Below are 17,187 nucleotides of genomic sequence, written 5' to 3'. Positions count from 1 at the left end.
AATAGAGAAATTCCAAGCGCTTTCGTGACTACTCACATTATCAAGGAACTATGAAAGTAAAACATCCAAGGAAGCTATATAAGGGGTCTGGCCAGCACCTCACTATCAGATCCCACAACGGTTAAACACCTGACGCGCGCCGACCCAACTTGGATAGGTCCTTTGCACAACTCGCCCCACAAACTATTCTACCCAAGAAAATTTAAAAATTATTTGTCCAGTGTATTATTAAATTCTTCCCAAATTCTATTAATTATAAATGGATCTAATTTATATAAACCAAAGGAAATATTCATATTATTGTCAAAACTGCTTTTTATGAAACAAGATTCAATTATATTCCTGTCGACCATGGACTTGCTTGATACTACTTTCTCAACTTTTTGAAAATCAATTGGATGGTTAAAATCTCTTACATGAATAAATAGAGCATTGGAATCTTGTCCAGTTCTAATGCTATATTTATGTTGTTTTAATCTTAGTTCGAGATTTTTACCAGTTTGACCGTAATAAACTTTATCGCAAATTTTACAAGGAATCTTAGACACATCCATCAGCATTTTGGGGGGAATTCTTTATCAAAAGTTTTTTTACTGTATCAAGATTTTTGAATACAACTTTAATATTAAAAGTCTTAAGAAGAGAAGGCATATCAACCAAGTTTTCATGGTAAGGGAGAACCAACATATTTTTAGTTGAATAAGGCTGGTTGTCCCTTTTTGGATTGTAAAAAGTATTTCTAGCAACTTTAAAAGATTTATCAATTATATTTCTTGGGTATTTTAAATCATTACCTATTTCATAAATTTTGGATATTTCCTCATCTATGAACTCAGGACTACAAATTCGTAAAGCTCTCAAAAACATTGATGAGAAAACAGACAGTTTGACTCTATCTTAATGCGAGGAATAATAGTAGACATAGGAACAGTTATTTGTAGGTTTTCTGTAAATTTTAAATTTGAATTCATTATTACCCTTAATAATTAAAACATCTAGAAAAATTAAATAGCTTAGCCCATTCTATAAACTTTACTGTTGAGTTTGAAGAAAATAACTCATTGCCTTTTCTAGATGTTTTAATTATTAAGGGTAATAATGAATTCAAATTTAAAATTTACAGAAAACCTACAAATAACTGTTCCTATGTCCACTATTATTCCTCGCATCAAGATAGTCAAACTGTCTGTTTTCTCATCAATGTTTTTGAGAGCTTTACGAATTTGTAGTCCTGAGTTCATAGATGAGGAAATATCCAAAATTTATGAAATAGGTAATGATTTAAAATACCCAAGAAATATAATTGATAAATCTTTTAAAGTTGCTAGAAATACTTTTTGCAATCCAAAAAGGGACAACCAGCCTTATTCAACTAAAAATATGTTGGTTCTCCCTTACCATGAAAGCTTGGTTGATATGCCTTCTCTTCTTAAGACTTTTAATATTAAAGTTGTATTCAAAAATCTTGATACAGTAAAAAAAACTTTTGATAAAGAATTCCCCCCAAAATGCTGATGGATGTGTCTATAAGATTCCTTGTAAAATTTGCGATAAAGTTTATTACGGTCAAACTGGTAAAAATCTCGAACTAAGATTAAAACAACATAAATATAGCATTAGAACTGGACAAGATTCCAATGCTCTATTTATTCATGTAAGAGATTTTAACCATCCAATTGATTTTCAAAAAGTTCAGAAAGTAGTATCAAGCAAGTCCATGGTCGACAGGAATATAATTGAATCTTGTTTCATAAAAAGCAGTTTTGACAATAATATGAATATTTCCTTTGGTTTATATAAATTAGATCCATTTATTATTAATAGAATTTGGGAAGAATTTAATAATACACTGGACAAATAATTTTTAAATTTTCTTGGGTAGAATAGTTTGTGGGGTGAGTTGTGCAAAGGACCTATCCAAGTTGGGTCGGCGCGCGTCAGGTGTTTTAACCGTTGTGGGATCTGATAGTGAGGTGCTGGCCAGACCCCTTATATAGCTTCCTTGGATGCTTTACTTTCATAGTTCCTTGATAATGTGAGTAGTCACGAAAGCGCGTGCGCGCACACACACACACACACACACACACACACACACACACACACACACACACACACACACACACACACACACACACACACACACACACACACACACACACACACACACACACACACACACACACACACATACGTACGTGTGAACTACATGACGGAAGGGATAGACTCAGAAGTGTCCTTGTTTGCAGATGACGTGAAGTTTATGAGGAGAATTAAATCAGACGCGGACCAGACAGGTCTACAAAGTGACCTGGACAGGCTGGATGTGTGGTCCAGAAACTGGCTCCTAGAATTTAACCCCACCAAATGCAAAGTCATGAAGATCTGAGGAGGCAAAAAGGAGACTGCAGACAGAGTATAGGCTAGGAGGCCAAAGACTGCAAACCTCACCCAAGGAGAAAGACCTAGGAGTGAGTATAATACCGAGTACATCACCAGAAGCACACATTAACCAGATAACTGCTGCGGCATATGGGCGCTTGGCAAACCTGAGAATAGCGTTCTGGTACCTCAGTAAGGAATCGTTCAAGACTTTATACACTGTGTACGTCAGGCCCATACTGGAGTACGCAGCATCAGTTTGGAACCCATATCTGGTCAAACACGTCAAGAAATTAGAGAAAGTGCAAAGGTTTGCAACAAGGCTAGCTCCAGAACTAAGGGGAATGTCCTATGAAGAAAGGTTAAGGGAAATCGGTCTGACAACACTGGAGGACAGGAGGGTCAGGGGAGACATGATAACGACATACAAAATACTGCGTGGAATAGGCAAGGTGGACAGAGACAGGATGTTCCAGAGATGGGACACAGAAACAAGGGGTCACAATTGGAAGCTGAAGACTCAGATGAGTCAAAGGGATGTTAGGAAGTATTTCTTCAGTCATAGAGTAGTTAGGAAGTGGAATAGTCTGGCAAGCGATGTAGTGGAGGCAGGAACTATATATAGTTATAAGACGAGGTATGATAAAGCTCATGGAGCAGGGGGAGAGAGAGGACCTAGTAGCGGTCGGTGAAGAGGCGGGGCCAATTAGGTGAGTACACACACGCACGCTAGGGGCCGGATAACGTCTCTCCACGGGTCCTGAGAGGGTGCAGAGGCACTATGTGTACCCCTAACAACAATATTCAGCACATCTATCGAAACAGGGAAATTACCTGAGGTATGGAAGACAGCAAATCTGGTCCCAATTTTTAAAAAAGGAGACATACAAGAAGCACTAAACTATAGACCAGTGCCTCTGATGTGTATAGTATGTAAAGTCATGGGGAAGATTATCAGAAAAGTGTTGGAACACCTAAAAAAGAAATGAACTTATCAACAACAACTAACACGATTTCAGGGAGGGGAAATCCTGTGTCACAAACCTACTGGAGTTCTATGACAGGGTGACAGCAGTAAGGTAAGAGAGAGAGAGAGGGGTGGGTAGATTGCATTTTCTTGGACTGTAAGAAGGCGTTTGACACAGTTCCACACAAGAGATTAGTGCAAAAACTGGAGGATCAAGCAGGGATAACAGGGAAGGCACTACAATGGATCAGGGAATACCTGTTAGGAAGACAGCAGCGAGTCATGATACATGGTGAGGTGTCAGTGAGGGTGCATGTGACGAGTGGGATTCTACAGGGGTCAGTCCTAGGACCAGTTCTGTTTCTGGTATTTGTGAACGACATGATGGAAGGAATAGACTCGAAGTGTCCCTGTTTGCAGATGATGTGAAGTTGATGAGAAAGACTCAATCGGACAAGGACCAGGCAGAACTACATAGGGATCTGGACAGGCTGCAGGCCTGGTCCAGCAATTGGCTCCTGGAGTTCAACCCCACCAAGTGCAAAGCCATGAATATTGAGGAAGGGCAAAGAAGACCGCAGACGGAGTACAGTCTAGGGGGTCGAGACTACAAACCTCACTCAAGGAAAAAGATCTTGGGGTGAGTATAACACCAGGCACATCTCCTGAGGCACACATCAACCAAATAACTGCTGCAGCATATGGGCGCCTAGCAAACCTAAGAACAGCATTCCGCCATCTTAATAAGGAATCGTTCAGGACCCTGTACACTGCATATGTTAGTCCTATATTGGAGTATGCGGCACCAGTTTGGAACCCACATCTAGTCAAGCACGAAAAGAAACTAGAGAAAGTGCAAAGGTTTGCAACAAGACTAGTCCCAGAGCTAAGGGATATGTCCTATGAGGAGAGGTTAAGGGAAATCGACCTGACGACACTGGAGGACAGGAGAGATGGGGGACATGATAACGACATATAAAATACTGAGAGGAATTGACAAGGTAGACAGAGACAGAATGTTCCAGAGATGGGACACAGCAACAAGGGGACACAGTTGAAAGTTGAAGACACAGACGAGTCACAGGGATGTCAGGAAGTATTTCTTCAGTCACAGAGTAGTCAGGAAGTGGAATAGTTTGGGAAGTGATGTAGTGGAGGCAGGATCCATTCATAGCTTTAAGCAGAGGTATGATAAAGCTCATGGTTCAGGGAGAGTGACCCAGTAGCGACCAGTGAAGAGGCAGAGCCAGGAGCTATGAATTGACCCCTGCAACCACAACTAGGTGAGTTCACACACATATACACACACACATACACACACACATACACACACACATACACACACACATACACACACACACACACACATACACACACACACACATATACATATGCACACATATACACACGCACATATACACACACACACACACATATACACACACTCTCTCTCTCACTCTCGCTCTCTTGTTCTCACTCAACCTATTTTTAAGTTTTCTTTTTTCTGTTTTTTCAGTAATTCATTAAGAAAAAGGAGTTTCCAGCTCCTGGCTTTCAGTATCTTTGTCACCTACAACACATGGCTTATCGGAGAAAGGATTTTAATCTGCTTCTCAATGTAATTGGGTAGAAAAAACTATAGGGATAAGAACTCAATAAATATAGAGCATTGCAACTATTAAGTGAATACAGTATATACATTTACATGCAAGTATACATATGAATATACTTGATGTTTATACTGTACTACAGTAAATGCAAGTAGGAATTGTAAGATTTACCTGTCATCTTACAGTACAGTGCTAGTCATGGCATTATGCCACCCCTCCTCCACACACGTACCAAAACAGAAACACATACCATGAAAGATTATAATATATATATTTGCACACTTACTGAGGTTTTAATACTTGGTGCTGCGTCCTTTACGCTTAATCACATCCCTCAGCCATGTAGGAAGACTCACACAAATTCTTGAGAGTTTGGGGAGGTATATTATTCCACGCCTCATGTAGAGCAGCCTCCAACCATGGGATGGAACTGATATCCTTGCCCAGTAAACTTTGTTTCACTATTGACCAGAGGTTCTCAGTAGGGTTTAGGTCTGGGGAATTGCCTGGCCAGTCATCAAAGAACCTCACTTCACAGTCTTTAAGCCACTGGACTACAGATTTGGTGGTATGACACGGTATACTGTCCTGCATAAAAACTGTAGCCCCACACTTGTCAAATGCCTCAGGTAAATTATCACACAATAACTCCAGGCAATTATACTGGTTCATACACTAGTTTTGGGGAAACAATGAATTCCCCAATACTGTGAGCACTGAAACACCCCCAAACCATGAGCAAGTCTGGGTGTTTGGTGGTACCACAGGTGTAGTGTGGGTCTAGCAGGTCACTACCTCCGGGCAGGTACAAATGTCCCCCATGGTTACAGGTGATGGTGAAAGTTGCTTCATCACTCCAAAGTACTTCATACCACTGTTGAGGATTCCAATGAAGATATTTCTTTTCATAATCCAACCTACGTTTCTTCTGTGGCTTGGAGAGGATTGATTTCTTAACCTGGCGGAGACTACTGTAGCCCATTTCTGACACACGTCTGTTAATAGTTCTTACAGACACCTCTGAGAGAAGATGTGGGTTTTTTTCTTTCAATTCTCTAACAGTTATCTTAGGTGTACTCTCTGCTTCTTTAACACAGTTAAGGTACGAACAGATGTCTTCTTCGAGGGGCCAGGCTGAGGTTTGGCAGACTGTAACTCAACACTGCCACCAGCCTTGAAACGCTGCACCCAATTCCTCACTGAACGCTCACACATACCAACATTCTCCACTGTTTCTTTTGTCCGGTGCCCAATTTTGTGAAGCCCCATGATTTGAGCTATAGTTTCAGGTGTTAAAGGCTTCCTTTTGCCCATAATCAAACATGTATAGCCCCGAAGGCAAAGGGAACACCAGACAAAAGATGGGGCGGATGAGGGACAAAAGTGCAACACTTTCTCTAACCACGGCAGCCACGTGAGCACTGAAGAGTCACTGGAGTGTGGCAGCAGGCCATGACGTCATGCTAATGGCTGCTACCCTGTATGGTAGGCCTTCAATTTTCGTCACGGCATTATGCCGGGGCGCTCACCTGGCATAATGCCGTGACTAGCACTGTATGTGTTCATGAGACAAAGAGAAAAGACTAGTAGTCTGACCAGAGTACAAAACCTTTATCAGCTTTCACTTTCACAATTGTATGACAGGAGAGTATAAAGGAAGTAGGAGAGTATAAAGGAAGTATATCCTTGGGAGGTTGCTGTCTACCAACTATCTTCTACGTCCCCACATATCACTTATAATTCAAACAACTAAATCTTCTATGAAAGTGGAGACAGTTTTTTGTTAAAGCAACAGTTTAATACTTTTGCTTGTCTTATAATCAGTGTTTTTTTTTTCTTTGTTAACTTATAAATTATCAGATGTTCTTATATACACTGTATTTGTACTGAATGATCAGAATTCCAAACATTGCTTTGGATAAGTTTTGCAAGTTAGTGCCTGATCAGGTGGGCTGTAGTGTATACTTTGGACTGCCTCTCACTAGTGCCAACAGCATGATTGATCAGCCCATCAGCCTGAAGTCCTGGTGTGGGGGTTGGAGGACGGTGATCCCTGGAATCTTCTTTGGGTCCCAAGTATTTCTGATTACAGATGCTCTACTTTATTCCCTAAAATATGTTTAGAGTGGTCAAGCATGCAGCTTAATATTCTTGATTTATTTTGTCCTCAGTTCTATGTGCAGGCCTCCATACCATCTGGGATGCAACCTGCACCTCCAGCTATTGCCCCAGCACCAGGACCACAGACAAGTACAAGTACAGTATCAGCGCTCCACCAGCCCCTGCAGCACCATCTGGCTCCACAACCACTTACTCATCCTGGCGTTTCTCCATCTCCTATGCCACAGGTATTACTTTTATTTTGTGTGTTAAGTAGATACAATTTTTTTGCCCTTCATTCCTTTACACTGTCCACGTAAAACCAATAAAGCATTTAAACTTCTGGGAATTCCTCAAAGAACTGGATATGTGCTCATTGGAGAGGTGAGAGATCCCTTATAATATACACATGGAAAATACTGGTGGAGCAAGTGAGGAAGCTGGATCATTATATCCCTGGAGAGGCAGATCAATCAGGTTATGATGGATATGTAAGTCAGTGAGCTGCCAACAGCAACATCCTGGTTCATGGAGAATAGGGCATGATATATATTTAGGCATAAATGATAGGGGTTCAGATGAAAGTTCCAAGTGATGCCGTTTGTGTTGGACAAGCATCTGGGCTCTTGTGTGCCAAAGTTATATCTGAATAGTCAAAAAACAAAAATCCTGTCATTGATACCACAAAATAGAATGTTTATTAACATTCTGGCAGTATAGGTTGTAAACTGTATATTTGTCAGAAAAGTGCACCAGCTTATGGTATGGAGTTTAAATTTGAAATATTGTGTGCATTGTGCAAGTAATGAAGAAATATGTTAAAGCTAAAGAGACTCAAAAAAAAAAATTTTTTTGGAACATTGTAATTTTGTTTTGCATTAGGAAGTTTAGTGCTGAACACATTATTAAATTTGCCTTTGTTTTAGTTTTCTCCGCAGTTACAAGTTATTCAGAGTGGAATACCCGGTACCCCATATGTTCAACAACTGTACCAAAATGCTCAGGGTCAGCTGATCATGCCTAGCAATCTCACCCTTCAGACTGCTACAGGCATGAACACAACATCTATTCAACCAAGCACTCTGAATGGACTTAATCAGCCACTTCAGGTGAGATTGTGTCTAGTTGAAATTTTGTCGAGAGCTCAGTGGGAGGTTCTGTGAAGTTGTCTTTATCTTACAACATGAATAATGTTTCCCCTTCACTCATACTCAGTATAAATTTTATTTGTTTATTGTGAGAGCATGTATTTCATTTTTTTTGCAATTTATTTTTTCATCTTTGCTAAATAATGTTACATATCCCAATTTTGAGACAGCTTTGTTCTGAAGGGAAAATCTCATTGTCTTATCCCTGATATTTGACACTTTCCTTTACAAGTTTTATTATCCACTCTGTTATGTAGTGTCATCCCTCACCTCTTACTTGATGGACTGCAGCATTTAAAGTATTACTTTAAATGCTGCAGTCCATAATTCTGTTGTTAATTAAGCAGTCTTTCTTCTTAAGTATCCTGGAAGACATAATTATAAAAAATTTTGCTTTTTTACCATAAATATTTTAATTTTTGGATTTATATTTGGACATCATAATTCCAAACTGGAGTTATCTGGATAAAGATTCTTAAATTATGCAGTTAGTTAATAAAAAAAATGTTAAGAGATCATCCTTTATTCCGAATTTCTGAACACATTCTCTCTTATTCAGAAAAATTAAACAGTGATAAAATTCATATATGCCAAGTAGAATACAGTATTTGATTTATTATTTGTCCCTTGGGCAAGTTTGCTCTTCTAGTGGATATTTGGGCCAGCAGGCTGCTAACACGAACATCCTGGTTAAACTAGCAATCAGCATGGTAATCTGATCTCAGAAAGAGTTGTAAGGATAGAAGAACCCTTGAAACTGACCATAGGCATTTTTTTTTTTTCAACAAGTTGGCCGTCTCCCACCGAGGCAGGGTGACCCAAAAAGAAAATACTTTCATCATCATTCAACATTGTTACCTCACTCACACATAATCACTGTTTTCGCAGAGGTGCTCAGAACACAACAGTTTAGAAACATATACGTATAAAGATACACAACATATCCCTCCAAACTGCTAATATCCCGAACCCCTCCTTTAGAGTGCAGGCATTGTACTTCACATTTACAGGACTCAAGTCCGGCTATATAAAAATAACTGGTTTCCCTGAATCTCTTCACTAAATATTACCCTGCTCACACTCCAACAGATCGTCAGGTCCCAAATACCATTCGTCTCCATTCACTCCTATCGAACGCAACAGATCGTCAGGTCCCAAATACCATTCGTCTCCATTCACTCCTATCGAACGCGCTCATGCACGCCTGCTGGAAGTCCAAGCCCCTCGCCCACAAAACCTCCCTTACCCCTTCCTTCCAACCTTTTCGAGGACGACCCCTACCCCGCCTTCCTTCTTCTACAGATTTAAACGCTCTCCATGTCATTCTACTTTGATCCATTCTCTCTAAATGACCAAACCACCTCAACAACCCCTCTTCAGCCCTCTGACTAATACTTTTCTTAACTCCACACCTTCTCCTAATTTCCACACGCCGAATTTTCTGCATAATATTTACACCACAAATTGCTATTAGACAGGACATCTCCACTGCCTCCAACTGCCTCCTTGCTGCAGCATTTACAACCCAAGCTTCACACTCATATAAGAGTGTTGGTACTACTATACTTTCATACATTCCCTTCTTTGCCTCCATAGATAACATTTTTTGCCTCCACATATACCTCAATGAACCACTCGCCTTTTTTCCTTCATCAATTCTATGATTAACCTCATCCTTCATTTACCTGCATGAAAGTGAATGTGCACCTCTTGGTGCAGCTCAGGATGTGCTGGTGGTGCTGTGTGTGGATAAAAGGACACAGGTATATGACATTTTTATTGGATATATTTTGTTCCTGGGATCTTGGTGTCTCCAAAATGGAGGAAACCGAAACATATAAAGATGTGTTCTTTCATCCACAGTGTCGTTATTATTATATCTTGTGATTGTACATTTGTAGACTTTGCCCACTGCTTCAGTCTCATCAGATTGGCTGCGTAGTTCATAATGAACAGGATTTTAATCTATTTTTCCATACATTGCCTTTGGTCCTTACAGCCTCATTCTGAACCTAGTCATACTGTGACTTATTCCAAGGGTAAAATTCCAGTAAACGTCCATGTAATAAGTCAGTCAGTCTCTGACTTTTAATAATGTTTATGTAAAAATGATCAGATGACAAAGTAGTAGAAAATAAGTAATTGGAACATTGTGAATGTGTAAATACAGCAACACTTACAGATAAATTGTACATTACTATTAATATATTTTGTATTATATTTGTAAATTGGATTGTGAGTAAGCCAAAATATTTTACAGGTCATTGCTGCAGGGAAGCCATTCCAGGGGCAGATTGCTCCACACATGTTGACAACTACAACAGGGAAAGCTGGAGTGCTGCAAGCAGGAGGTCAAGGTAATTAGCTCCATTGGTTGTGCAGCAGGGTCAATAATTCATAGGTCATGTACTTCCCTAGCACATAATTGGGTCGTAGTATTTCTCGAGTGTCTTGTAGAGCTTGTCATCAAGCACACATGGTAATCTAGTTGGTAAATTTTGAAGATTTCTCAATGAACATTATAAATATTGTCCCAATAGGTTACTCTCCTGCGGCCATCCCAACCACAGGTAGTCAGACTTTGGTGATTGGTCAGCTGCCCATGGGAGTCATCAGCAGCCCGCAGCACAACATTCTTCCTGCCCATTCAACTACACACAAGCCCACAGACATGCAAAAGGTTAGTTTGCTTAGGAATATTTTTATTGCTTGATATTTATTGTAGTGAATGACAGTAGCTAACAAACTAGGAATGTAAAACACATGAGGCAGAACCAGAGATATAGCGAGCAAGTGAGCAGGGGTAGTGGTCACTCCTATGCACACTTGGCCACATTTAGTGCCTTTCGTTGCCTTTTTCAGATGCTATTGCCTGCTGTACTAGACCATAATGGATGAGCACTGTAGTAGGCCTACTGACCCATCCTAGACAGATCTTTCTCAAATCCAATCTTTCTCACTTATAAGAACCTAAGAATTAAGCATTGTAGTTGGCCTGTTGGTCCATGCAAGTAAGCACGTCCTCCTCAAATCCACCTCTTCTCACACTTGTATTGAACATACAGTAATAGAAAACCAGTTCAGTAGGTATATTGGTCCATGCTTGATGGATCTAGTAAATTAACATAACAGAGTAGTGCTGCAGTAAATTTGCTGGCCCTTGCTGGGCAGGTCCTGTAAAAGTAATCATAGTATGGGAACATGAACAAATTGTAGTATTAACTACAAAATGGTATAAAATACTGACAAGTTGAAGATTAAGACACGTGTAACAGTTGGGTATCTTTATTGATGAAATGTTTCACATACATGGTTTGCTTCTTCAGTCAAATACAAAGGGAGCAGTAGTAAGGAAATAAAGATGATGTAATCAGTCCATCAACCTTGGAGAAGAAGTATTTGAGGTGGTCAGTCCCTCAGCCTGGGATAATATGTCATCTAATAAAAAGGCTTGGTGTGCTACATGTGTTATATTTTCATAGTGAAAATTATTCTTCTGTGTAATAGTGAATTTAGTTTATTTTAGAAAACAATATATGTTAAGTATATATAAATACAGTATTTAACAAGGGTTTTGTAAGATTATTAATTATTATAAATAAAGAAAATTTAGTCTAAGATATAATTCAAAATGAATTTAGTTTTGTAAACAAATGGAATTGCTGTACTGCTTTTTTAAAAATTATGTACACCAGTGAAGACTCATTTTGATAAATTAGACACATGTGCAACTCTTGGGTATCTTTATTGAGGAAACGTTTTGCCACACAGTGGCTTCATCAGTCCATACAAAGGAGAATCTTGAAGAACAGGAGGAGAATGAGGTAATCGGTCCCTCAACCTTGAGCCAATGTGGTCAGTCCATCAATCTTGAATAGAATACAGCATATGTGCGGAGAAGGAGCTTATAAACCGTAGGCAGGAGAGGTGCAGCAGTCGTAGGTGGTGTTACATTTGTTCAATGTGGAAGTAGGTCGTGCCCAAGGGTTAGGTAAGTGAAGAATTCCCAAGTATTAAGATCCCAAGAAGTTGCAGTGTCTGACAGGATTGTAGATGAATGATTTAGAGAACCGACACGTTGATAAATCAGACACATGTTGCACATGTATCTAATTTATCAACATGTCGGTTCTCTAAACCATTCATCTACAAGACTCATTTTAACGAGATTTTATACATTTCTCTGCAGCAAGGCATTACGTGGGCCACCCCTGGGACCCTCCACTCTCCTGCTCTTCTTGCTGCACAGAATCAACCAATATTCATCCGAAATGCTCAGCCTGGACAAGAGAATGTTTTTATTTCAAACCCTCAGCCACAAACCATGCATGCTCCAAATTGTGAGTTCACTACCTTTTGTATGTTAACTAGAAACAGGATGACAGTTATTGTATTATGTGGATGGACATCCTATTTTTCAGGAATGTTCTTTATTTTTTTTTTTTTTTTTTTTATTATTTTTATTCACTTTTCCTGTTTACTGTTTTTCCTTTTCCACATTTCACTCCTCTTTTGGTTCTCCTTTTCTTTTATTTTTCTTTCTCTCTTCCCTTGTCACTTCTTCACATTACCTCTCATGTACCTACTTTCTCTTCTTTCCATCTGTTTGTGGCATCTAAAACTGTAATTTTTAATTCTTGTACAAATGTGTCTTTTCTACTGAGGGGAAAACCCTTTGTAGCCTATATTTTATAACTGTTTTCTCTATACCTTATTGAGCATTTCTTAAATTTCTAATAATAATTAACTTTTGCATAGGTGTATGTAAGTGATGTTTTGTAATTACTATTGTGCAGCATCAAAGTTTGCATACATTTTTTTTTAACACATTGGCTGTTTCCCACCGTTTCTCATCATTTTATGTTTGCAGCAGTGAGTCATGTGATTACTTTTTTCTTTACCTTATTTGTAGTTAAATGGACAGAGGCATGCTTGTGTTCCATAGTTAACACTGTTTAATTCAACACTTATTTGTGTTGTTTCCTCCTTGATCTCAGTTCAGTATTCTTCCACTGTAGTTGTGATGGAAAACTTTCTAGTATCCTTCCTGTACTCCTTTTTTTTCTCAGTTAACCTTCCTTTATTGCCCTAATGTTAAAATTATTATTAAATAACGTTTGCAAAGGCATATACATTTTTTTTATTAACACATTGGCTGTCTCTCACCAAGGTAGGGTGGCCCAGAAAAGAAAAACTTTCATCATCATTCACTCCATCATTGTCTTGGCAGAGGTGCGATAAAACTGCAACATTAACACCCCTCTTCATAGTGCAGTCAGTGTACTTCCTATCTCCAGGACTCAAGTCCGGCCTGCCGGTTTCCCTGAATACCTTCATAAATATTACCATGTTCACACTCCAACAGCATGTCAAGTCATAAAATCCATTTGTCTCTATTTGCTCCTATCTAACACACTCATGCATGGAAATCCAGCCCCTCCCTCAACCTTTCTTAGTCTGACCCCTGCCCCGCCTTCCCTCCGCTACAGATTTATGCAATCTTGAAGTCATTCGAGAGTCTTTACAAAGTTTTTATTTAATGCCTTTGTGCTCCTTATTTATGGATGATAACCTGGGAATACTTATAATTATTTCAACCTTATTGATCTAATGTAATGCACATTACTTTTGCTAAGCAGTGTGACTGTAGTGGCGACTTAAGAAAGAAATTGTTTTCAGACATGAGGTGTGGGGAGTGCAAGAGAGGTTATCTTCAACTCTGGATAATGTTCATTAATAAGTGAATGTTTAGTCTCTAACTTGATACACATGATTCCTTTCCAGGTGATTTTTTTTTTTTTTAACCTGACCGACTGTCTCCCACCAAGGTAGGATTAACCCTTCCTCCTCCTCAAACAAAAAAAAATAAAAAGGAAACCTTTGCTATCATTCATTCAATAACTGTCTTGCCATATGTGCAGACATTACAATTCAAATGACTCGCTGAACTGTATTATCTTCACTCTTCCTTCAGAATTCAGGCATTGTACTTCCTACCTCTGTGACCTAACACTCTTCACACACACTGCTGGTGGATGCTCAAGCCCCTACCATGTAAAACATCCTTCAAACCTTCTGGGATGAACCCCAACCATTTCCTTCTTCTGTCTTAGGTTTACACACCCAAGGCAGGTGAAATTGCTGACCTAGAAAATGTACAGAGAACCTCCACGGGATATATAACTGCGATAAAACACCTCAGTTATTGGGAACGCTTGAAGTTCCTCAACCTGTACTCCCTAGAATACAGGCAGGAGAGATACATGATTATATACACTTGGAAAATCCTAGAGGGATTAGTACCAAACTTGCACACGAAAATCACCCCGTATGAAAGCAAGAGACTCGGCAGATGATGCAACATTCCCCCAGTGAAAAGCAGGGGCACCACTAGCACGATAAGAGACAACACAGTAAGTGTGAGGGTCCCAGGACTGTTCAACTGCTTCCTATCATACATAAGGGGGATTACCAATAGACCCCTAGTTGTCTTCAAGAAGGCACTGGACAAGCACCTAAAGTCAGTACCTGACCAGCCGGGCTGTCACAGCCTGGTTGATCAGGCCCTGATCCACCATGAGGCCTAGTCACAGACTGGGCCACAAGGGCGTTGATTCCCAAAACCCTCTCCATGTATACCCTCTTGGTTATTCAAATCTGCTTTATCCTCTCTTAACTCCCAAATCACCTTAAGTAAAATTTCTCACTTGGGTCAATTTCTGCAATTTTTAGTTGTTGTCCTTCCAACTGGATGTCTCAAAAATAATTAAAGAGGATTCATCTCTTAGTCTTTTTTCTTTTTTTAACACATTGGCCATCTCCAACTGAGGCAGGGTGACCCAAAAAAGAAAGAAACACTCTCATCATAATTCACACACAATCATTGTCTTTACAAAGGCCTCCAGATACGACAGTTCAGATTTACGGTGTTCATATTAGGAAGCCAAAATAAAGTATCTTTTACAGTCATTTACAGTGTTCCTACTAGGATGCTAAAATAAAATATGTTTTACAGTAGTTTACAGTGTTCTACTGGGATGGCAAAGCAAAGTAACAAACTTCTACTTGTGTTCAAGAACTCCCCAGTGACAGTAAAGTTTACATACTCTGGATTGCTGCTCATGCTAATTATTTCACTTGGCAGTATTGTTCTTTGCATATACTATCTATTCCTTTGTTTTTTAACTCCTGTTTACTCTTGTATATAATTGTTGAAAGACACTTCATTCCTTGCATACATCATCACTTCTTAATGCAGCAAAAAATTAAAAATTATTAATATTTTATTTTTTAATTTTTTCAGGTTTGTCAATACTGTATGTAATGAAAAGTGTATTCTTCATTTTTCAAGATGTGCATAATTACAGTACTAAATGACCTTATATTGTTTAAGCTATGATGCCACCCTTGGGATCCATGCAGCATGGCACGCAAACCCCCAAGCAACGAGCTGGAATGGAAATGCCTGCCAACATCCAGCCCAAGGCACCCAATATGCGTCCGCCTATCCTGCCCTCGAATCCTGCACAAATTCGTCCAGGTTCTTCAGTTTCTACTCAAACAGCTGGACAGCAGCTTGCCCCTGGACCTATGACAGCACCCAGAGCACAGGTAAAACAAGTGTATCTTGTAAATTTTTTTACATTTTAAAGTAGTTGTATTGAATCAGCTTTGAAGAGTTCATAAATAATTCAGTCACTTCATTAAATAACTGAACTTGGAAGAAAGGTCATTGTGGTCTATGGAATGTAAATGAACGAGCAGAAAATAAAAAGCATATGTTTCAGTGAATGAAGAGTGCCTGGCTGATCTTTAAAAATATTTGTAATGAATTTTTTGTTTAGAGTGATTTGTTTTGATGAAAGGAGGAGGGATAATGGGATATATTTTGTATTTAACATGTGTATTTGTAAAGTTATTTTCTTGGAATTACTTTTTTTTATATTTTCTCTTTGTTAAAAGTAGATTGATAGAAAATATGTAGAGTATGAACGATTAAAATATAACCTTGTCTTCAGAATAAAGTACGTGGCAAGAGTGGCACCAACCGATCATCTCCAGCTATGAGCAATGCTGCCCAGATGACCAATACTCAAGTGTCTCACACTACTGTGGTTAATGCTAATACCATGGCTACTACAGTTGTTGCTGCTAATGCCAGCACTCAAGTTATGCAGCAGACGGCAGTCTCGCCAGCACCCATGTCATCTTCACCTGCTGTTACTGTTTCTGCTGCTAATAAAGTTATTTCTCAGGCTGCCCCTATGCAAGCTATTACTAGTATGGCTCAAGCTAAGTAAGTATTTAAAATTTGACTAGGAACAAGTTTTGTAGCTATTATTAATGCTTTAATTTGGGGGAATAAGAGTCAGAATACCATGGCTGCCAGACCTTGACCAGACATCTGACTTTCTTCCCTATTCTTTCCCCACTCACTTTTAAGTAATTATATTTATTTTGCCAAACAATAAGGAGGCTTTCAATTCAAGTTAGCCCCTAAATTTTTGTGATGAAGGAAGGGTGGGAATGTTGCAGTTGGATGGTAATCTGAATTGTTATGTCAGCACACTTCTGGCAAGACACTGATTGAGTGAATGATGGTGAATGCATATTTCCGGCAAGACACTGATTGAGTGAATGATGGTGAATGCATATTTCCGGCAAGACACTGATTGAGTGAATGATGGTGAATGCATATTTCCGGCAAGACACTGATTGAGTGAATGATGGTGAATGCATATTTCCTTGGGTCACCCTGCTTGGCAGGAGACAGCTCTTGAGGTAAAAAAAAAAAATTAAATAATAGAGCATATTATATTAACTTACGTAGGAAATTATTCTGTAGCAGTAATAAATTTGATTAGAGGGCATAATCCTGATGAGTAATAAAGTGACACTTATACCAGAGCAAACTCAAGCTTCAAACTCACCTTTGAAAGAAAGATTGTCTAATAAAAGCTTACCCTGCTATACGAGTCTTTGT

The 17,187-nt window shown here is 39.2% G+C and overlaps 1 protein-coding gene across 3 annotated transcripts in view; it reads left to right on the top strand.

Annotated features, from left to right (window-relative positions):
• LOC138851325 (polyhomeotic-like protein 2) overlaps window positions 1-17,187 on the top strand; it is a 62,933-nt gene that overhangs the window by 14,157 nt on the left and 31,589 nt on the right. For 2 of the 3 annotated variants that reach the window (XM_070080351.1, XM_070080349.1), the window contains exons 2-8: window positions 7,128-7,304; window positions 7,983-8,165; window positions 10,465-10,561; window positions 10,745-10,884; window positions 12,394-12,544; window positions 15,598-15,815; window positions 16,223-16,500. In XM_070080351.1, coding sequence (XP_069936452.1) covers window positions 7,158-7,304; window positions 7,983-8,165; window positions 10,465-10,561; window positions 10,745-10,884; window positions 12,394-12,544; window positions 15,598-15,815; window positions 16,223-16,500 — 1,214 coding nt within the window. In that variant the 5' untranslated portion in view covers window positions 7,128-7,157. The remainder of the gene's footprint in view (window positions 1-7,127; window positions 7,305-7,982; window positions 8,166-10,464; window positions 10,562-10,744; window positions 10,885-12,393; window positions 12,545-15,597; window positions 15,816-16,222; window positions 16,501-17,187) is intronic. The other variant, XM_070080350.1, reaches the window with a different exon arrangement.

This window comes from Cherax quadricarinatus, unplaced genomic scaffold (genome assembly GCF_038502225.1).
Source record: "Cherax quadricarinatus isolate ZL_2023a unplaced genomic scaffold, ASM3850222v1 Contig337, whole genome shotgun sequence".
Taxonomy (NCBI): domain Eukaryota; kingdom Metazoa; phylum Arthropoda; class Malacostraca; order Decapoda; family Parastacidae; genus Cherax; species Cherax quadricarinatus.
This window is presented reverse-complemented; position numbering and strand designations above follow the sequence as displayed.